Raw genomic sequence first — 21,596 nt, 5'->3', positions numbered from 1 at the left:
CGTCCTGGTGCGTTTTCTTCGCTCTTATGAGGAGGTTGCTTAGGCAGTCATTTGTTTTTTGTGATAATAATTCTCTATATGGACAATCAAGCAGGGGCCAGATCCCCAGAGGCAGTGGGCATAAACAGGATTTAGTTACCCCTAGACTGGCTGAAGTCCAAAGCTCCGACTCCCAGATCCTGGCTCAGTGAGTATTTAACCACCTTGAATTATTACATTCGCTACATCTTACTTTTCGACTAACAAGTCCTCTAGGCTGCTTCTGCACTTGTGCAGGCGAGGCTGAGGATAAGGGGAGCAAGTACCAGCTCCTTCCCACTTGCCCCTGGCAAGCAGAGACCAGGCAGGTTGCCCTGGAGTGTGTGTAAACCCTTCCCAGAGCTCAGCCCAGCAGCCTCCCGCAGGCCAGCACGACCTTCCTCCCTGTAAAGCACTCCAAGAGCGGAAGCCTCTCCTTCATACAACACGTTAGTTGGAGTAACAAAGTACAATATGCGGATTGGTGCCTTTGCAGGCTGGGATTCAAATCCCCATGTTCCACCTCGCAGGATACTGCAGTCACCAAAGCCACTACGGTGACAGAGCGGCTGGAGGTGCCCACAGCCTGGAGGGGATCGGAGGCTGCTTATCCCAAACGGACGGAGGCACCTAAACTCTAGAGAGGCAGCAGACCTTGATAGCAGATGCTTTTATCGTGCCCTCCAGCTGCTGTAGGCAATGTGAAAAACACTGTTCCATTTTGGTACCAACAACAGAAATTATTCCAATAAAATTGACATCACCCTGTAGGAGACTGGGGGGTAATCACAGAGGGACAACTCTGATTCTGGCTCAGAAAGACAGAAATGAGCACGGGCAGCTGGCAGGCAGTAATTAGCAGCCTGTAAACTGCACGAAAGCCTTGACCCCCGGCTGTCACAGCCAAATGACAAAAATGGTGTGTACGTTTTCAGGATCTGAGCAACAGGCATCCTTCCTGTCAACCTACTTGCATGGAAGATCCAAGTTATCCTGCACAGAAGTGTGTGCTAGGAGCGTGCTAGAGGTTTTAAACTTCTAGTCCTCATTTTCTTTGGTGGGTCTAGTCTAAATTTCTTTGGAAATAGTGTGATTTCACTAGGACATTATGAGATGAAGTAGGAATGAAGAGTGAGCACAGACTCCCAGGTGAAAACAGATCCTTTCACAAAAATTTCTGGTAAGAGTGATGGGAAGAGATTATTAAATAGATCAAAAGAATAAACTCTAGCACTTGCCTCAGGTATGGTATCAGAATGACACTGAATGAACTAAGGGGAAATGTTTTTGGTTTTCAGTGCACACAAAAGTGAGAATACATTTTCTCCAGGTCTGTTCTGAACGCAGCAGCTCCAGCCTGTTGTAAAAGGCTCCCGGTTTTGCTAAAATATACAGCAGCGTGGGCTGCTCGCAGAGTTTGTCTCATTCTGATGCTAGGCAGTCACTTCTTTGATATATATCACAGAGGCCTGATTAAAAGGAAAACAATAACAGAGAGAGAGTGAAAGAATGTCAGCTGTATTTGAAATGTGGCATGTGCTGAGCTCAGCAAGGAGCAGGAGCCGGTGCCAAAACACCGGGATACTCTGCAGGCTGAGTAACGCTGGTGGCTGCGCTGAGAAACGTCCTTACTGGGGTCTGACTTGGAACCAGCAATGCTACATGGCATACTGGATGCTGCACCAACACAAAACCAGTAATGATTAAACTGTGCATCATATATAGGAAAGAGATGAGAAAAAAGTCCTCAAATTGCCAGTTCCTTTAGGTAATGCCATAAATTATAAACACATTGGTGGAAAGAATCAGAGAACAAAAATTTTTGAATGAGCTCAGAAAGGAAAAATTCATCCTGTCCACAGAATGGATCTTCTCTGGTTTGTAAATATTTGTGCAGTTAAATATTTAATAATCAATAAATTAAAATATGCCAGGCGGGAATTCAATGGTGCAACTTTACAAGAGGATGAAATACTCATAGTTCACCTGTATTTTTCAGGTACGTGGGTATTACAGTCCAAAGAGACAATCTACATTTTTGAGAACAGAGTGACTGTGAAACAAAATACCACAAGGAAAATTTTCAGCTCTTAAGAACACAGCATACCCTAACAGCCAGCAGGATTTCTATAAAAAGCACTAAGATTGAGCTAGCAACAAAAATGAAATAATAGCAACACTAAAGACAAAAAGGAACATTTTATGAGGATGTGACTTAAAAGCTACCAAAGATCTAAAGGCAAAATCTTTTATTTGTGTCCTCCTTTGTATACAGACTGGTAATAATATAGAACTAAACTGAAATATTGGGGTAATCTAAAGTTCTCCAGCCTCAATGGCTTGACTCTTCTTTCATCGCTTTTTTTAATATTTTCCAAGCATACAATAAGATATGCCCTTGTCAGAGGAACCTTCCAGTATGGAAAAGTTGCTGCTGTGAACAAGTGCATATAGCAAAAGACAACCAATAAATAAAACAGGAAACAATGCAGGTTCTCAGATTAAGAGACTCTTTTGGCAAATGTTTTTAACTCGTGTTTTAATAATTCCAGAGAATTTTTTGCTCACTGTCACTTAACAAACCCACAGATTGTTCTAGCTTGTCTATGAAAAGCATCTATAGGGAATATCACCGGAATCATTGATGGAGATTTGAACATGATAATCCATTTTACTTACCGTAGCGGAATTTGTGAAAAAGGGCCCCCCTTGACCAAAACGACATTACCCAAACACAAAGGCAAAACAACACTACAAAGAAAAACCATTTTGGATATAGTAAACTACATCTTTCAGCACCAGTAACAGAACATGCAGAAGCCCAGAAACGGTGTTTATGCTGCTGAGGTGACATTACCATCCTCCAGCTGTGAAACAAGGAGAAATTATCACATCATCAAGCCACTTTAAATCTTTCATCATCTTTAAGCCATTGAGTATATCAAATAGCAAGATAAAATCAGAGAGCTTTTGAAAGAGATTGCATAAGTAGCAATAAAGCAATGTTGGCAAAAGCACAGTGCAAAGGACAGGACAATGGATTCAGTCAGAAAATGTTAAATAATCCTTAATTTAACATAAAAAAGACCAGAAGTTAAGGGGCAGAAGTACAGTTTGTAAGAGAATCATGCACATGGAAACCGACAGCAGAGCGTAAAAACCAGCAGCAACGTACAATCAAGTTCCAAATCAAGGTGGCCCTTGGCAAGCGAGGGCTGCCCTGCCTCGCCGGCTGCACGACGTTGTTGGAGGATGCTGAGGAGCAGCGTCAAGGACAGTTCCTCAGGTGCGCCCTTCTTCGTCCCCTGCACCTGAGGTTTAGGGCAAGATTGCTACACTTCATAAATACCTTATGGTCATTAGAGGATGAGTAACCAGAGAGGAAGAAAGGTGAGGAAGACATTTCAGTAACACAGAACAAAACTGTCACTGGAAAAACGTGCACTTTCTTCCAAGCAACCTGTAACAGCTTGGGCTCCAGCTCCAGCAGGACCACAAACGCCGATGGTTGTGCTGTTGTTTGCGACTAAGCGGTAGGGACTGGCTGTTTGCATGAACGAGGTCTCTACTGTATTAAAAAGCAAGAGGTGAGTTTCTCGTAAAAGCTTGCAGTGTAAGAACAGAGCTGAGCGGATGCTGAGGAAATGAGATTCTGCATTTGAACCAGAATATTCAGCTTTCACCCAGGACAAAGATGAAACATCGTAACACGAGTGTGTTTTAGAGATGACAGTCATCTGGAATCAGAGCGTCAGCCAGCACTGCTCCCCAAACTCTGACCCTTCTCACCGATTTTTCAGAAACATGCAATTCTGTCCTCAGATACTCTGCTTTAGCATCAAATCTAACGGCTGGGCATGAAAACCATTTACAAGTCCGTCTTGGGTAAACTTCTGGGGATCAGGGCAAGACTGAAATATCGTGGAGTTTCTTTTGTGGTCTCAGTCTGATTTCAACTGATTTGTGTAAAAGGCCTTTCAACTCTTCTCTCAGGATACTAATTTAGAGTCTCAAGGATCTCTGCATTAAGAGCAGTCTATATAATGACTCTATCACCTGTAATGTATGACACAGTAACAATAGAGAGAATGAGCAGTTTTATATTAAACCATAAAAGGTCTTCCCACACAGTAGTTTATAGGTCATTGTCTGCATTAATACAGCTTCTAATTGTGCTACAATTGACTTCATAATACAATTAAAGTATTCTTAATCTTCCTACTTTAGATCAACAGCTCTTTGGTGAAAAAAATCCATTACTTTTTTTCTCGTTGATTTCTAGGACTTAGCTATCTAGTGTGCTGTTCCTCACAAAGGAAGGATTTTGATTTTCAAATAAGAATCCCACTGCACTGCTTGAAATAGGCTTCTCATATAAATAAACACGTTCTCTACATGATGACAGGGATCCACAGGCTGAACAATCCAAACAGACAAGTTACACAGTGCTATTAGTAAAACTCTGGCACTATCATGTACAGTGAGGAGAATATAAGCAGTGTAGAAGATCTTAAATGCACAAAAAATGAAAGAGCAAAAGAGAACAACAGTCTTTGACAATAGCAGCTACAAAAACCTTAGCAAAGAAAGGAGATTAATAATTGAACAAATAAATGCATAGTCTAAGAAGAGAGATTTGGGCCTAATCTTCTTTCTTTTAGGGAAGAACTGAGAACAAAAATTCTCTCTGTAGAGTTCCATCAGGTACACATTCTCTCAGCATTAGCTTCAACAGGATCCTGTAGAATGTGGCCTTTCCATCGTAAAGCAGATCCAGGCTGCACGAGGCAAAAGATTACCTATTCCAGAACAAGCTAAATGAAAAGAATGCCACCCAAAAGATATGAAACGTTCGGTCTTAAACAAACACCATAAACCCAGCAATGGGCTAGATTGCCTGAGATATCAGCACAAAAATATTGTTCAGCAAATTATTCTTGGCACAAACAACAAGGTTGGTAAATGCCCCGGGAGAAGGAAACACCCTGATGGTGACACCCACTGTCAAAAGTATAAATAGAGAGAGCTGGGGATGAAAATTTGCAGTCCTGAGTCTTATCAGGCTGTGCACCTAAATTTGGGATTGTGGTCAGACGCTTCCCTGCTGTCACCATGAGCTGTGGCACTAAGTCTTCCTCCAGTACCACCAGAATTAGCAGTGGAGGTGGTGGTAGCGGTGGTGGTGGCGGAGGGGGTGGAGGGGGTGGCAGCTGTGGAGTGCGTAAGTCTGGTGGATACTCCTCAATGTCCTCTAGAAAATACACCTCTTCTGGAGGAAGTGGAGGCTTTTCCGGGAGAAGCTTTGGTGGAGGAGCTTCCAGGAGCAGCTATGGAGGGGGCTTTAGCAGCGGCAGCTGTGGAAGGATTAGCCGCAGTAGCTATGGTGGGAGAATGAGTGGTGGCAGTTACGGAGGAGGAATGGGCTGTGGGAGCATGGGAGGAGGCTACGGCTCAGGTGGGGGTGGGTTTGGGGGAATGGGGGGTGGTTATGGAGCTGGCCTTGGTGGAGGCAGTTTTGGTGGTGGTGGATATAGTGGAGGTGGATTTAGTGGCTTCGGGGGCAGTGGTGGCTTTGGTGGTGGTGGCTATGGTGGTGGTGGTGGTGGCTATGGTGGAGGTGGTTTTGGTGGAATGGGGTTTGGCGAAGACTCCGGCTTGCTCTCCACAAATGAGAAGTTGACCATGCAGAACCTTAACGATCGCCTGGCTTCCTACCTGGATAAAGTGCGACGCTTGGAGGACGAAAATACTCAACTTGAACACCTGATCCGGGAGTGGTATAAAAATCAAGGTCCCACTTCTACCAGGGACTACAGCCAATATTACAGAACAATTGAAGAACTGCAGAACCAGGTAGGATGTAATTCGACTAACTTTGGACAGATTCTCATTAGAACGGCACTTGCCCCCTGCAGCACAGTATCCCTCTTTGGGGAGTATCTTCCCTCCTCTGCTTTAGCCAGGGAGCAGCCCGGTGTGGTGCCAAAGCCTGACTAGCGGCTTTTCTCTGCCGGGGGTGGCACGCGCACTCTGGCACACCTGTCTCTGGGGCGGGCAGCGTGGTTTGGTGCAGGGGCAGATCACCACGGGTGCCCCCATTACGGGCCCTGCCCAGGGCTCCCTTCAACGCTGGGCTCCTGCTTGTTTGTCCCTCCCTCTCTCGAAGGGGAGATAAAATCATTGCTTGCTTATGTTGTGCTACTAGTGGCCACATCAATTGTATCTTTTTGTGAATATACAGGACGAGACAACATGTGCATTTGGTCTAACTCTAGCCCTCAGCCAGTCACTAGTCCCATATCTCCTACATGGATATGGTTGTTGCCAAACGCAATGGTAGCTATGTTTTCCCACTGTTTTTTGAATATGAGTTTATTTAGTTATTCTTTCCAACAATGTATTTTTAATGGATATTTGTAAACCAAAACTGACAGCAAAGGCACTTTCTTTTAAGTGGAAGAAATAAATTCTTCTCTCTCAGTATGGTTCTGCAGCACTGGTCAGGCTCGACATTCCCGTAAAGAGCCTCTGAAATGTGTTTCTGCACAGGTATTTCTTCCCTCTATCTGTTTGTCAGTCTGAAACGATGATGACTGAATAACATCTGCCCTCTCCCTCTCAGATTGTTGGTGCAAATGTGGACCTTAACAAGATCCTTCTCGACATTGACAACACCAGAATGACTGTGGATGACTTCAGACTGAAGTGAGTCTTTCCCTTCCTGCCTCATTTCACCTTGCCTCCCGTTACCCCCACGAGTTCAGATTGTCAGTTAATCTCTGTAGATGCTGTAGCCTCTTGGCTCCAATGACAGAATATAATTGTTGGGAAAAGCATTCCGAGAAGGATTTTTTTAGTTTTTCGTTATTTTTCTCCAGACAAGTTACTCAAGAGTGCCCTTTAAAGGACTACATTTGAAGTTTCTCCATGCCTGCATGTAGATTTATAAGCATAACCCTCGTCATATAAATCTCAGAGAGGGAAATTGTACTGAAATCAAACAAACCTACTGGAGATGGAAAGAGAATTAAATTAGGTCCCTTCTTTTAAGAACTGAGCAATGGGATTAAAGTTGAAAGACGTACTGATGGGAACTGTTGATAATCAAGATAACAAAGAGGTCTGGCAGCACTGTTACCATTTTTCTTGTCTGTTGTTTAGGTATGAAACTGAATACACTCTGCACCAGAGCGTGGCAAGTGATATTAATGGATTACGTCCACTTTTGGATCAGCTGACTCTGGCCAGATCTGACTTGGAGACACAGTTTGAATCCCTAAAAGAGGAACTGATCTATCTCAGGAAGAACCACGAAGAGGTAAGTTTCTCCACACTTTAAAATAATAACTAACGAAAGCTCAACGCTCAGAGAATTTCCTGTGGATTTCTTCCACTAGCAGTAACCAGCTTTGGGCCACTGGCTTTGATCATCCAACTTGACATGATCTGGCTTTGATTTTCAGGAGTATGCAGCATCCATAGCTGCCCACAACCGATGTAATAAGACACCCAGGTCAACATGTGGCAAAATGAGACCAGGGAGATGAATGGCTTTCAGTACAAAGTACAATTTTGTTGCTGAAGTCATGGAAAGAAAATTGGATAGAATGTATGGAGGAGTCAAAAGAAAATATTTATACTATCTGCAATGATATTTCCCACTGAGAACAAAAATACATAAAAGGATTTTCACAAAGAGCACCCTGCATAGAATTCCATATGACCCTGAGGAGAAAATGCCAGGGTCAAGGTGTATGTGCTGCTGCTGTTCTCTGTAAAGTCTGCCTGGAGACTGGCAGAATTGTTCCCTTCGATGACAAGGGCAGATGAGGTTCCCTTTGCAGGAGCGATACGGCTGTCTGAGGATTTGTGTCCCTTTCTTTTCCTTTATTTGAAACTATGACATTTCTCCTTACTTTCAGCCTTTGAGAACCTGGTGGGGTTTGTTGGGTTTTTTTCCAGGAAATGAAAGGACTGCAAACACAATCTGGTGGTGATGTCAATGTGGAGGTCAATGCTACTCCTGGCATTAATTTGATGGAAAAATTAAATGAGATGCGTTGTGAATATGAACGGCTTATTGAGAACAACCGGAGAGAGGTGGAAAGCTGGTATGAAACCAAGGTAAAGCACAGGGGGGTTTCAGTTACTAAATCTTTCACAAACAACTGGACCTCTTTACATCCAGCAGAGGAAAGGCAATTTACCATGTATTATTTAAGGGACATTCACTTTAAAGGACTTTAAGCAGTTTACTCTAACAGGTCAGTGCTGGAGTATTAAGGTTACGTGGTGAAGCACATAGAATCTCTGTGGTCCTGTAGCAAGGTGGGTTACACAGAGTGAGTTAGCAGTGGCATGTGGGAGATCTACACAGTCAGTCTGCATTACATCTTTCTTCATTCTTATTAATTGCTTTCATGATAACCCCACAATGTTTTCTTATTATCAAAAATGCCTCAATTTTGTATGTAAATTTTTTAGATGGAAGAAGTTAATCAACAAGTCCACTCAAGTGGCCAGGAGATACAATCAAGCAACCAACAGATCTCTGAGCTGAGACGTGAATATCAAAGCCTGGAAATCGAGCTGCAGTCGCAAATCAGCATGGTAGGTAAAGGCATCTGCTCCTGCTTCACCTGGGACAGGCTGTATGTGTCACGGGAATGAAAGCATGGTTCTACCTAGAAAGTGCTCCATCTGTAGAGAATGGGATACTGGATTACTTATCTTCAAAGATACACTTTTTTCTGGCTTGTGAAGATCTCATTTTTTTCCACAAAAAATGAGTTAAACTTGCCACATTCCCATAAACAGTATTTTTTGTTTTCCATTTGCAGGTAGACTCTTTGCAATCCAACTTGGAAGACACGGAACGTCGCTATAACATGCAGCTGCAGCAGATCCAGGGTATGATCGGCCCCTTGGAGGAGGAGCTGGCCAGCATCCGCTGTGAGATGGAGAGTCAGAACGAAGAGTACAAGATGCTCCTGGGCATCAAGACCCGCCTGGAGCAGGAGATTGCGCAGTACCGGGCACTGCTTGAGGAAGGGCAGCAAGACCTTGTGTATGTAACCTGACAAAGGAACACAGCACCGTGTAAAGCCAGGCTTGCCAGCTTAGTCACAAAGACAGGAAATCAACAGTCTAGATTTGCAAAATAGATTTTGTACTGAAATGAGGCTAATTCGGCTCTCTTGACCAGTCGCCTCCTCGGTTTGAGGCACTATACATTTCTTGGCAAACCTGTTCAGAATACAAATCATGTGAACAAAAATTAATGCAGAAATTCTGAGCTACCGATTTGGGGCTGGACAGGGAAACCCCCGTACAGAGCCTTACCTTTGCCCTGGCTCCAGAAAAGGTCAGGAGCTGAACAGACAGAGGTCACCTTGGAAAAGACTGCAAGCAGAAAAATGACCATAGTTTTTCCAAACCTTCGTAAAAGTCTCAGTGTGCAGTTCTCTGACAGTTCAAGCTATTTGGGTTTCTGTTATGCAGTGAGCCTGCTTCTGCTTGTAAGTGGCGCCGGAAAGAAGAGCTAAAGCTTCGTTTTTTGCCTTTCCAATTTGGAGCGCAGTGACGGCACACACCGATAAAGCAGCAATGCTAAAGCTTGCAAGAAATATCTGAGCAGAATGTGGGTAAAGCAAAATCTCTTGCATTCAAGCTGAAATTGAGAGAGGTTGATTTTTGGCACACATCAGTGGTCTTGCTGATCTGTGCTAGGTTCTAAAAGGAGAAGGACAGACACGAGGAGTGCAAGCTTCCGTGCAGTATCTGTAGATAGATTTCCTTCTGACGTCAAAAATGCATTTGATTAACTTTTTTTTCTCCTTTCTTTCTCTTTACAGAATCCCAGCAGGAGGCATGGGAGGAGGCATGGGAGGAGGCATGGGAGGAGGCATGGGAGGAGGCATGGGAGGTGGTAGAATAGGAGGTGGTGGCTATTCTTCTGGGGGAGGAAGAGGAGGAGGAGGAGGTGGCAGCATGAGTGGTGGATATGGTGGTGGTGGCATTTCCTCTGGCAGCGGAATGGGAGGAGGAATAGGAGGAGGAAGTTGCGGAGGAGGAATGGGAGGAGGAAGTGGTGGAGGAGGAATGGGAGGAGGAAGTGGAGGAATAGGAGGGGGAAGCAGCGGTAGTATTGGAGGAGGAGGAGGAGGAGGAAGGATCTCAGGGGGTGTCAGCAGTTCCCACTCCTACTCTTCATCTTCCCAGTCTCAGTCCTGCAGGAGTGGTGGTGAAAGCCAAGGTGAGAACTGTTGTACAGGCACACTGTTCTCTCAGTCCCATCCTTACTCATTTATACTCTATCAACATACTCTTCCGGAGGTAAACAAGACCGAGGATAAACTGAAATTTCTGGGAAGTGTTGTATTTACTTTTATTAATAATTCTTCCCTATTTGTGTGCAGAGGATCAACTCTGCTTAAGAAACCCACACTCAGTGTCTATTGAATTTGCGGGTGACAACAGCTAATCATGGGTTAAAACTCCAGCTGTTTTTCTTCATCCCTCTCATTCTTTGCAGAACCTCACAAATACGCTGCTTTTGTACCACGCCTGTGGAATGCTTATGGTCACCTATTGCGTAATCAAGCTTCTTTTCTGTCTGGTAGATACTGGTGCCTCAGAGATTCAGCACCGGTACTGAAGGAATTAATGCCTGCTTTATTTCTAAACAGGGTACGGAAGAAAATCTTTTGACTAAGAATATACATCGACGATCCTACAGTGCAAGACCTTTCAAACAGAAATTGGCCCAAATCCTCTACATTCCCCATGCTCCTGAGGAAAGTCAGATGCTCTTAACATCTGTCCAGAAAGGCCCGTCAGAGCTGCTCGGCTGGGCCGCCCGCATGCACGCTACGCGCTTCTGCCCGGATGCTTTGTGCTTCAATCACCAGCACTCCAGCTACTTGCTTTACAGATTCAACCTGTTGGTTACTTGGGTTGTTCTGTATCAAAACGTCGCTAATAAAACTTCATTTCTGTCTGATGCAACCAGAATCCTGTGTGGAGGTTTTCTTTCATTCCATAGGTGTAAACACTTAAAGAAAATACAAAGCCATGCCCACACACGCCTCCAGGTAGAAGAGTTGATGATACGTTACAGTAGTTGATAACGAACTTTAGAGTTAAAGCACAATAGGGCAGATCATAATCAGCCCAGAACAGACTGCAGAATCTCAGCACTACATGCGTTTGAATAAAGTTGGCATTAAATAAGCGCCCACCCAGGCCGGACACAAAGAACCACAAATGGTTACAGAACCACGACTGTAAAATTAAAGGAATGTTTCAATTTGTGATTCACAGAAACTTGACTGACACTCATCGGTTTAAACTGGAAATGCACAAACTGGGGATCTGGTTTTGAACAGGTAAGAAAAAGAGGTTAAAAGGAAATATAATTTACAGGATCTTTACAAAGTTCTCCATAAAATATTAATACTAGCAGCAACAGTCACCTTCCACCTGTGACAAAGGAAGTACATGTGAGAGTACCTGGAATGTTTATTTTTGGATATAGGAAGTTCTGTACTGCAAAGAAAATGAACATCAACTCTTTCAGCCACATCCAACTGTTACTTAAAAACCTTCCTGACTACAGTTTGCAAAAAATTTGATTGCTTGGCTGCTGTGAGAGCTTGGAGCAACTCAACAAGCAAATAATCAGAAAGCCCTCTGGTTATTAGCTGGCTTTTGGCAGCTGCATTTGCTTCTGTCCTGCTTTTTTATATGCTTTTTTAGCATCATTATTTCAAAGAAATTACAGTATAGCTTTCTCCGGTGATTGGAACAACTCTGTTCAGGAAAATAAACAGTAGCTTGTTTCACTGCAGCCCACCCCCATGGATTAAACCCATTTCCAGAGACTTATTGACAAAAATAACTTTGCCTTCTGGAGACTAACAAATTCAGAGATCAAAGGAAATGAGATGCATTGTCCTAGGCCTTTCAAAGCAGTCTCTTGTGCTCGCTTGAGGAATCTCAGGAATTTCCGCATGATATGTTGGAGTGGAGGGGACATGGCGTGTGGCAAACCACAGCGTTCTTCATCTGAATGAGAAGTTTGCATCGGAACTCCTCAGAGCCCCTTGACAGGCTGAGCCCGTTGTGCAGCTCCCACCGAGGCACCACAGCCAGAGGCTGTGCCGCTCCTCATACACCCAGCAGTGCAAAACCTGGACAGGAACGTGAAATCCTAGTGCCCGCCCGGCACGCCAGGCTCTGCAGCTCCCCGCAGGCAGAGCTGTCTGCAGGAGGCTCTGTCGTAACCCTGGCAAGACAGGATGTCTGTGCCAAAGCCAAGCTTTAACAAAACGCACACAGCGGTCCAGGCTCCGCAGGCCAGCGGAGCGTCATTTGGCAAACGAGGGGCCAGAGTGAGCCTGAGGCCGCACGGTGAAGGGTGTATTTCACCTGCAGTGAACTCCGGGCTGAGCTGCTGAGGCGGGGCTGTGTGCTCAGGGGTGGCTCTAGTGGTGAATAAAAGTCAAAAAAATGGGGGGGTGGAAGAGGGGCTGGCACAATGGGGTGAGGGTGAAACAGGCCAACGCACACAGGTGTGGATCGAGAGTATAGATGCAAAATTAATTTCCAGAAATACAGGTCACATTGCCACACAAACTTTCTCAACACTTGGAAACCACTCAGGGAAGTAGAAATACTTGACTTACACTAACCCAAAATCTGTGTTTGTCCTGTGCTTGCATGAACTAGGCTTTGCAGACGTGCTAACCAGACTTTGTGCTACGCAAATATTTCCAGGGACACACAACAGGAAGAATGAGGTTCTAGTAATGCTGATTTCTATTCCTTTCTTTCGGATACACAGACTGCACACACCACCTAGAAAGAGATACGGTGTTCATAGTAAGTGGTACGTGGATTATTTCAAAGTAATCAGCTGCGCTTACGCCAGAGCCCTCTAGAGGGTACTGTATTGTTACTGCTCACACCTCGTCCTTACAGCTCCCTCCACAGATGTCCATCTACACTTTAAATTAACCTTTAAAGAGTATTTATCTTCCTGTCGCATAATTACCTTGCGGCCCAACAGGCACTAAGTGTGACACATCATATGATGAAGTTCAGAAGGGATTAAAATAGGCAGAATGGAGACAGCACCTGGTAAGAGATCCAGATAGAGGGAATGAAGGATTTTCAGGAGAAAGCCACTGCTGTGGCTAAGGAAATTAAAAAAGAGTCTCAGAGGGGAATAAGGAATCTCACTGCATCTTGAACAAAGACTGAGGAAGACCCTGTGGATCTAGACCGTGAGAATGTTTGGATGAATGGAATACAGCTGGGGTCTTCCATGGAGAGCTGAGCAATTGGGGGATATGTCCCCCTGCAGGCTGCCACCACAGACATGATTCTCCATTTGATACACAGAAGATCAAAATGAAGAACAACATTAGTTCCACGTATCAGTTAAGGGCACACAGATACCCTGGGCTGTATTTTGAGTGTGTAACTTTGGTAACCCTGTCTCAAAAATAACACGATAGAACTGGAAAAGATTCAGAATGGTGCAAAAGATACAGAAAAAAACCTCTGCATGTGCACTCAGTAGTATCCTAGAGTGTTTCAGCCTCAGAAGGAGGCAAATTGTGACCAAGGACATGACAGCATTCTCTCTAAACACAAAGTCACAACTGACAGGAAGGTGTTTCTAATTAAAGTTAGTTGACAAAAAGTTGGTAAGTCATAATTTTGTAAATATTTTTCATGATTCAGTTGCACTTTAAGTTCAAAATTTCGTTTCTCTCTTAGGGAGTATTTCCCACCTATTGAAGCCCCTTTCCTCTGGAGTCAGAGCTGACACCTCCAGGTTCTCTGGAAGTCACTGGAGTAGCTACAAGGACGTGCCTTTAGGCGGCTGAATTCAAGCTCTGGGATTCAGCACCTCAAGTTTACAACTCATCACATGTTAAGCCTCTAAAAACTAAGCGCTTCTACAGATAGCAGATAACATTCTAGTGGTAAGAGTTCACAACCCTCCCCTTCCAATTCAACAATATGTTGTTGACAAGCCTTTCTATATAAATCTTACGATTAAAGAAGAGAATTAGATACATGGATATACAAAAGCCTATTGTAAAATCATAAACCTATTAAAAAAACCAAACCCAGAAGACCAGAAGAATATGGCTTCATCCAGGGTGAAGCTGTACTATTTCAAGTAGATGTCTGTTGGTTTTCAGAGGCACGGTGCGAGCAGGAATCTTGTTTGTCACCAGCCCCCTCCGGTGCCTGTGCTGCCCCAGGGACAGGCGGGTAGCAGAGCTGTTCCACTGGGCGTTGGAGAAGCCGAACGGCAGCAGCGACACGCCAAGAGCAAAGCACAAACGCTGCCCCTGTTCAGGACTTCAGCCCCAGCTCTTTCTACAGCCATGAGGCACTGCATTGGGTTTGTGTGACAAGGTTTTGGTAGCGGCAGGCTATAGCGGTGGCTTCTGTGAGAAGCTGCTAGAAGCTTCCCCTGTGTCTGATGGAGCTGATGCCAGCCGGCTCCTGCCGCTGGCCAAGGCCAAGCCCATCAGTGATGGAAGAAGGGAGGGGTGGGGGAAGGTGGTTTAAGATTTGGCTTTATATCTCCTTATCCTACTCTGATTTGACTGGTGATAAATCAAATTAAGGTGCCCAAGTCAAGTCCGTTTAGCCCGTGACAGTAAGTGGTGAGTGATCTCTCCCTGCCCTTATCTTGACCCACAAGCCTTTCGTTAGATTTTCTCTCCGCCGTCCAGCTGAGGAGGGCAGCGACAGGGCCTGTGGTGGGCAGGTGGCCCCCAGCCAGGGCCAGCCCAGGCACACCCAGGCACACCGTCATCAGCCTCACAAACCCCACTGCCTCCTCTGATGGCTACCTTCAGGTGTAAGGTGACTTAACCCCTTCTCACTCTTCTTTTGCTAATTTTAATGGGTTTATTTCTTCTTCTGTAATATGGAATCTCTTCCTAAAATACTTCTAGGCTGAATTCATCCTCCCTCACTGTGGATGAGCTGATTTTGAGGTGGTAACTCACAGCAGGTTCCACCAGCTCCTTCTGCTTCCCTTGTACTAGCCAAATGACTCCTGTGTAGGAGTTACACGGCCACTATTTAATGCACAGCTGGAAACCTGAGAATTTCTTTCTGTTCAAGGCTCTTCTCAGTTTCATAGAAGCTGGATTAGTAAAGGTGGAAAAAGCAACTCACTGAACATCCCATATTGCCTAGACAGTGGAAAAAAATACACAACTGTTTCTTACTCTGTGTTTTGTGTTGCAAGATATACTCTCGCAGTTGGCAAACACAATCCACTGCAACAAGTTCAGTTAAAGATTATATTTTTTCAGATCTAATCTTTGGCACTGTATCTTTTCATCAAACTTATTTTTTACCGCATTATATATTTCAAGGACAGTCTGAGAAATGGGTATTTTAAATACGATTATGAAAATATGAAATATCAAACATTTCTGCTCTCAATTTCCTCTGAGTCCATTTAAAACAGCTAAAATAAAATTAATGGCTGTTTGATAGGAAAAGATTTAATATGTTTTCCCTTGCAAAATACGTGGCTGTCATCCAGTTTTCTTCAACAGGAAAAATGACTGCAATCACCATCCTGCACTTTCAGAAAAAATTAAATACCAGAAGGACCTTCCTCACTCTAAGCAGTGACAACAGAGAAAAAAATTCAGTGTAAAGTTCTCGCGCAGACAGGGGAATGCAGTTCTAAAGGTTAATACTTTTTTTCAGTAAATTGAAGTAGATTTCTAAATACCTAATGTAAATTTTGGATAAATTAATGAATAAAGAGTCCCTTGGAGGCTGCTGGTCTTACGAATCATTGTGATCACAGCAGGAAGACAAAAGCTGCATTTCGCCACGCAGAAGACTGAAGGAGACAGACAACCAAGGCGGAGCCTTCATTAACTCCCATCACTAGTGATATATTGCCAGATTAATAGAAGCTGTGAGATATTGTATTATCCAACAAAATACCCAACAAAGAGCCACCCACATAAAATTGCAGTGCGTGTTTTGTATGAATCAACACAGACATACTTGAACGGAATGGTAATGCCTTTTACTTACCTCAGACAAAATTTCCTTAGCACATCACTTTTGGCGTGAGCACTCAGGCTGGCAAACGCCATGGGAAGCTGGACTGCCTGGCAGGTGCCACCCACCCGGCAAGGTATAAGTAGCCATCAGCGGGGACAGGAGGCTGCAGCCTCATCCTCTCCCTCGAGCTGTGCAGGGCTTTGCACTTGGGCCAGACAGCTGATCGCTTCCACCATGAGCTGCAGCATCAAGAGAACATCGAGCACCTCTTACAGGAGCGGTGGAGCTGGAGGCGCCGGCGGTGGCGGCGGAGGCCGGAGTTCCTCCGTCTCCTGCAGGCGATACGCCTCCTCTGTGATCGGCGGGGGAAGCTACGGCGGGGGAGCGTGCAGCGCTGGCTACGGAGGGGGCATGAGCGCTGGCAGCCTCGCTGGGGGCTTTGGCGGGGGCTTGGCAGGAGGCTTTGGTGGCGGCCTGGCAGGAGGCTTTGGCGGTGGCTTTGGCGGTGGCTTTGGGGCGGGGGGGGACATCCTTCTGAGCGGCAATGAGAAGGTCACCATGCAGAACCTCAACGACCGCCTGGCTGCATACCTGGACAAAGTGCGAAGGCTGGAGGAGGAAAATGCTCAGCTCGAGCACCACATCCGGGAGTGGTACAGGAAACAAGCTCCCACTGTCTCAAAGGACTACAGCTCCTACTACCAGACCATCGAACAACTCCAGAATCAGGTAGGACAGCCCTGGCTAACGGTGCCTCCATCTCCCGCACGCCGCTCCCCTGCACAAGGACGTCCTCCTTCCCCCTGGCACTGGCTCTAGAGGGGTGGGAGGGACCTCCTGGGCGGCCTTGCTGGTGCTACTGCGGGCAGAAACCTGCTGAGCTGCGCCTCCCTTCTCTGGGGTGAACAGACCCCCACACCACCCCACAAGCAAAAGGGATGTGCCCTGTGGGCACGGCCTGAGGCATCGAGGAGGGCTCCGCCACGCCCAAACACGCTGGCGCACCTCACTGAAATCCCACCTCGCACAGGCGGCTCCAAACCAGGCACATGTGGTTTCCAGTCCTCCCAGTCCCACCCAGTTCAGCTGGACGGGGTGCAAAGCCAAAGCACCTGCACGGCAAGACCTGAACTCCCTTTGTCCTGCACACTCCTACACAGAGCAGATGGAAGGACCAAGGCCTTTCCTTACAATCCCTACAAAAAAGCTTGGGGTCTCCTTGCTTCTTGTCCTGGATGTCTTGAGCACAGGAAGACTCCTCTCCAACTTCCCCTCTTGCAGATCATTTCTGCCACTGTGGACAATAACAAGCTGCTTCTGGACATCGATAACAGCAAGATGACTGCTGACGACTTCCGAATGAAGTGAGTACCTCTCTGTGAACATTACTTGTCTTTCAAATCCTGCTCATAATCTCAGGAGACAAGGCAGCACTGCCCCGAGTGGTGTTACCGAGTCTTCATGTTTTACTGGGATACTGACTTGGAAAGATGGGTGCTACTGACTGTCATCATCTCCTTTCCCCACTTCTCTGTCTCTCTTGTCTGTGGTACAGGTATGAGAATGAGCTGGTCATCCGCCAGACTGTGGAGGCTGATATTAATGGCTTGAGAAATCTCCTGGATGACCTGACTCTGGTTAGATCTTCACTGGAGTCCGAGCTGGAGTCCCTGAAGGACGAACTGATTGCTCTGAAGAGAAACCATGAGGAGGTACGACCCAATGATAAAGAGCGTGCCCAAGACATAGTCCTTTGATTCTTCGGGGTTCCCAAAGTTACGTGTCAAGTCAATTCAGCCTTACGTCGTGTGATTGTCGTTCCTTGGGACCTTGATACTGCTTTGCCCACTGGCCCCAGCACAAGAAATGACCTGTGCTCTTTGTGTCTCTCTTCGGGCTCTGCAGGAAATGAGACAGCTCCAGTCCCAAACTGGTGGCGACGTGAGCGTGGAGGTCAATGCTGCCCCTGGCGAAGACTTGACAAAGATACTGAACGACCTGAGAAACGAATACGAGCAGCTCATCGAGAAGAACCGCAGAGAGGTTGAGCAGTGGTATGAAGTCAAGGTACGTAGCAACACACAACGTGGCGTCTCCTTGGGTGGGAAAACCCGGACGCCCCGGTAGTACGGGGCATGCAATGCCTTTGGCTAAAAGGAGGAGGCTGCTCACCTGCACCTCACTTGCACGCCTGGGGAACGGGAAGGAAAAAGCCACTGCGGAAAGGCTGCAGTGGCAGAGGGGGAGCAGGCCAGGTCTGATGGGCCAAGCTGGGTGGAACGTCAGGATCCACAGAGCAATGACTGGGCTGTCCTCGATGAGGACGAGATGGAAGGGAGAGGCTCCCTGGCTGTCTGAGTTCCCAGGCAGCAAAGCTGCTCCCTGAGGGGATTTTCTCACTCACAAAGTGTGTTTGGGGTTCGACTCCTGCAGATTGAAGAGGTCAACCAGCAGGTCACTTCTAGCAGCCAGGACATCCAGACGAGCAGCCACCAGCTCACCGAGCTGAGACGCGAGATGCAGAACCTGGAGATCGAACTGCAGGCGCAGCTCAGCACGGTACGTGGGGCAGGATCGCTGGGCCCTGCCCTCCTCGGAACGGGCAGGGAGGGTAGAGCTCTGCTGCTAAACACCTGCATTTCCGCCTCCAGAAAAACTCTCTGGAAAACTCCCTGGCAGAAACCGAATCTCGCTATGGCTGCCTGCTGCAACAAATCCAAGGGCAGATTAACTCGGTAGAGGAGGAGCTGGCCAGCATCCGCTGTGAGATGGAGAGTCAGAACCAGGAGTACAAGATGCTCCTGGGCATCAAGACCCGCCTGGAGCAGGAGATTGCGCAGTACCGGGCACTGCTGCAGGAGGGACAGCAAGACATTGTGTACGTATTCCATAGTATAGCAAGGGAATAAATAGAAATCCTTATGTACTTAATTGCTAATAGACACATTTTGTCCGTGGAGCTACATTAACATCTTTTTTGACTGAATATCCAGCAGTCAGGGATTTTTTTGTGAATTAATTACTCTCTTTTTACAGTGCCTCCCAAGGAGCTTTCCAAGGAGGTGGAAAATCCTCCCATTCATATTCTACTTCCTACTCTCATTCCCAGTCTGGTGATGTGACAGGTAAGACAACACTTTGTAAGGAAATGTTTATTAGTGGGTTACACCCACCGCATTGACTACAATATATTTTGTCAGAAAAAAGTTTTGTATTTTGGGCTGGTCAAGATTCCCAGGTCCAGGAGTGAGAGAACCTCTTTGACTCTGTCACGGAGGAATTGGGGGTTAAAATCCAGTGAGTCTTGCCCCTCCCTCTACCTAAATATAAATAGAGATTATAAACTTTACAGGATGGGATATGCTTTTTAAAATACAGTTCTGAGAAAGTGCCTAGGGTATTGTTGGCCTTGGGATCTCTGAGCTTCTCTTGCTAACCCAGCATGTTAGGTGAAAGAATTCAGTTCAGAGGGAAGATCCGATTTCCCCTCAAGGCAATGATTTGCTCTGTCTTTACCCAGGGCAGTCAAGAGTCTGCTAAGCCCCGGCAGGGACACTGGCAGCCCCGCTAAACGGCGCTGAACATGGACAGAGACTGAACCCCGCACTTCTGCAGCGCAGCCGACGCATCTGGAACAGTTTGGAAGCAGTGCCTGGGCACCGGCCTCATCACCCTTCCTCCATTCTGCAATGCTCCTCTTACTCAACTGGTTCTTTGTTTAAGGGTTAAATTCTGCTGATAACTCTGCCTCTAATAAAACTTTACTTCTGCAATGCAAATCAAAGCAGTGTGTCTGAGAAATTTAATTTTAAAAACTTTGAACAGGTATTTATCAAGCTAAGCAGTCAAACACAGGCTGTCCTATCATCCTCTGTACCACAGTCTTGGGACAATCTATTTAGCACTGAGAAAATGGACACACTGAGTAAAAGGAAATGTCGCTAATTCTGAGCACGGCTGCAGGAAGCGTGCCATCCTCCGAGCTCTGCCTGCGGGAACTGTCAGTCAGGTGAGACTGTCAGAACTCCCTGCTCAAAAGCAAGAGATATAAGGTTGAAAACAGAAATCCATTCTTGACACAATTTTTCTCCTTCCTGTCAAATTACAAACAACTGATGGTTTTGTTTTCTAATGGCCACTGAAGGATTGCTTTCTGTCCCCCTGCCTTGCTGCTTTTTACTGAGGACACTCTGAGTGATGTGAGTGAAAGCAGAAAGAAAATACCAATGATGGGTAACTCTCTGAAGAATATTGGATTAACCGCTAATGTACTAAACTGTTCAGTGTCACTACTGTGACTCATCTGAGTCCATTATCTTTGGCTTTACTCAGCTCACCATAGCTAGAGTTCCTGTGGGAAGGCGTGACTCGGGAGAGGTTGTTCCAGTACGTTTGGGCTCCCTGACATCAAGGATTTCTACACCTTTGACTATGCAGAGAATTACGTATTGCTAACTTCTGCCAGGAAATACAGCCAGCAAGGCAATGGGCCTGTTTCCTTCAGTGTCATGCACCAAAACATTCCTACGTTTTATGATAGAAATTTCAACTTAAATACCAATATAATACCAAGAACCCACTTTTTGTCAGTACATTCAACTGGCTGACACTATGCCTGAAGAGGAATGAGCGACACATTTCATCCACTGAAATGATTTTCTATACTTTCTTTTTCTGCTTAAGAAAATAAAATATGTAATAAAATTGGAGATGAGAGGGCAATACTAAATTAGAACAGCTATTTTATATATATTTGTCTTTCCAAAGATGAAGTGAAACCCCTTTTCAATCTATAACTGTGTGCATCAGATGCACAAAATTGGCCAGGTTTCATCCAGTTCTACGTGCCTGTTGTTCCCTTCCCCACCTACCAAATCTGGTCTCTATTTGCTGACGGAGGGTATGCAGTTAGGGTAATGAAAAGAAAGGTTTTTTCATCCTAAACAACTTACAAGAGTATTATTTAGGTTAGGTCTTCTTTCAGTAATCATGTGGCTTGGCTCTGCCTTCACAATATTATAATTGCAGTTTGCAGTAAGTATCCACAGAGATACTTTCTAGTCATGGTGAAAAACTGGGTTTCCAGACTGACTTTTTCAGTCCAGCATCAGGAATTTGTATGAACAAAAGCCCTCCTCTGAAGAAAAAAAGGCTCATTTCAGGTTTTACCAGTTTCATCTCCAAAGGCTGCCAGAATTCATTCACATCGCAGATGTACTTAACACAGCCAGAACAGCTTAAGAAGACATCTTTTCTGAGACAGGATTATGGAAACTTGAACTACAGTTAGTGTATATAAATCAGCATTGAACGGTTGTTCTGCTTCCTTCTAATCTTCCAGAAGCACAGAGAAGTATTAGAATGATCAGAAATAGTCTTCCACACCCAGCGAACTCGAGGGAACACCAGAGCTGCAGTAGGTCTCTCCCCATTGCTGAACTCCTTTGTAAGAGTGCGAGGTCTCTGTGAAATAGGCAGCGCTATGGAGAGTCTGAAGTTAAACCTGCCAGACC

The 21,596-nt window shown here is 45.6% G+C and overlaps 2 protein-coding genes across 3 annotated transcripts; both read left to right on the top strand.

The window, feature by feature from the left end:
* Positions 1-5,130: 5,130 nt before the first annotated feature.
* On the top strand, positions 5,131-10,984 carry LOC141934032 (uncharacterized). 2 transcript variants are annotated; one of them, XM_074849187.1, is made up of 9 exons: positions 5,131-5,871; positions 6,641-6,723; positions 7,180-7,336; positions 7,981-8,142; positions 8,503-8,628; positions 8,859-9,085; positions 9,873-9,886; positions 9,923-10,273; positions 10,707-10,984. In XM_074849187.1, the coding sequence occupies exons 1-9, from the start codon at positions 5,131-5,133 to the stop codon at positions 10,730-10,732; spliced, it is 1,887 nt and encodes a 628-aa protein (XP_074705288.1). In that variant the 3' UTR covers positions 10,733-10,984. The 2 variants fall into 2 exon arrangements, with proteins under 2 accessions (XP_074705288.1, XP_074705287.1); XM_074849186.1 differs by having other exon boundaries at positions 9,873-10,273.
* A 5,333-nt stretch (positions 10,985-16,317) lies between these two features.
* On the top strand, positions 16,318-19,623 carry LOC141933996 (keratin, type I cytoskeletal 19-like). Its single transcript, XM_074849144.1, has 8 exons — positions 16,318-16,812; positions 17,365-17,447; positions 17,639-17,795; positions 17,989-18,150; positions 18,517-18,642; positions 18,735-18,961; positions 19,120-19,208; positions 19,604-19,623. Exons 1-8 carry the CDS (start codon positions 16,318-16,320, stop codon positions 19,621-19,623), a joined length of 1,359 nt encoding a protein of 452 aa, XP_074705245.1.
* The last annotated feature ends 1,973 nt before the right edge of the window (positions 19,624-21,596 follow it).

Source organism: Strix aluco, chromosome 24 (genome assembly GCF_031877795.1).
Source record: "Strix aluco isolate bStrAlu1 chromosome 24, bStrAlu1.hap1, whole genome shotgun sequence".
Lineage (NCBI taxonomy): Eukaryota > Metazoa > Chordata > Aves > Strigiformes > Strigidae > Strix > Strix aluco.
This window is presented reverse-complemented; position numbering and strand designations above follow the sequence as displayed.

Coding starts and splice junctions, on each gene's coding strand:
- LOC141934032 (XM_074849186.1), top strand. CDS start 5,131: ATGAGCTGTGGCACTAAGTCTTCCTCCAGTACCACCAGAATTAGCAGT. Junction 8,629..8,858: donor TGCAGTCGCAAATCAGCATG/GTAGGTAAAGGC, acceptor TTCCATTTGCAG/GTAGACTCTTTGCAATCCAA. Junction 10,274..10,706: donor GAGTGGTGGTGAAAGCCAAG/GTGAGAACTGTT, acceptor ATTTCTAAACAG/GGTACGGAAGAAAATCTTTT.
- LOC141933996 (XM_074849144.1), top strand. CDS start 16,318: ATGAGCTGCAGCATCAAGAGAACATCGAGCACCTCTTACAGGAGCGGT. Junction 16,813..17,364: donor TCGAACAACTCCAGAATCAG/GTAGGACAGCCC, acceptor CCCCTCTTGCAG/ATCATTTCTGCCACTGTGGA. Junction 18,643..18,734: donor TGCAGGCGCAGCTCAGCACG/GTACGTGGGGCA, acceptor TTCCGCCTCCAG/AAAAACTCTCTGGAAAACTC.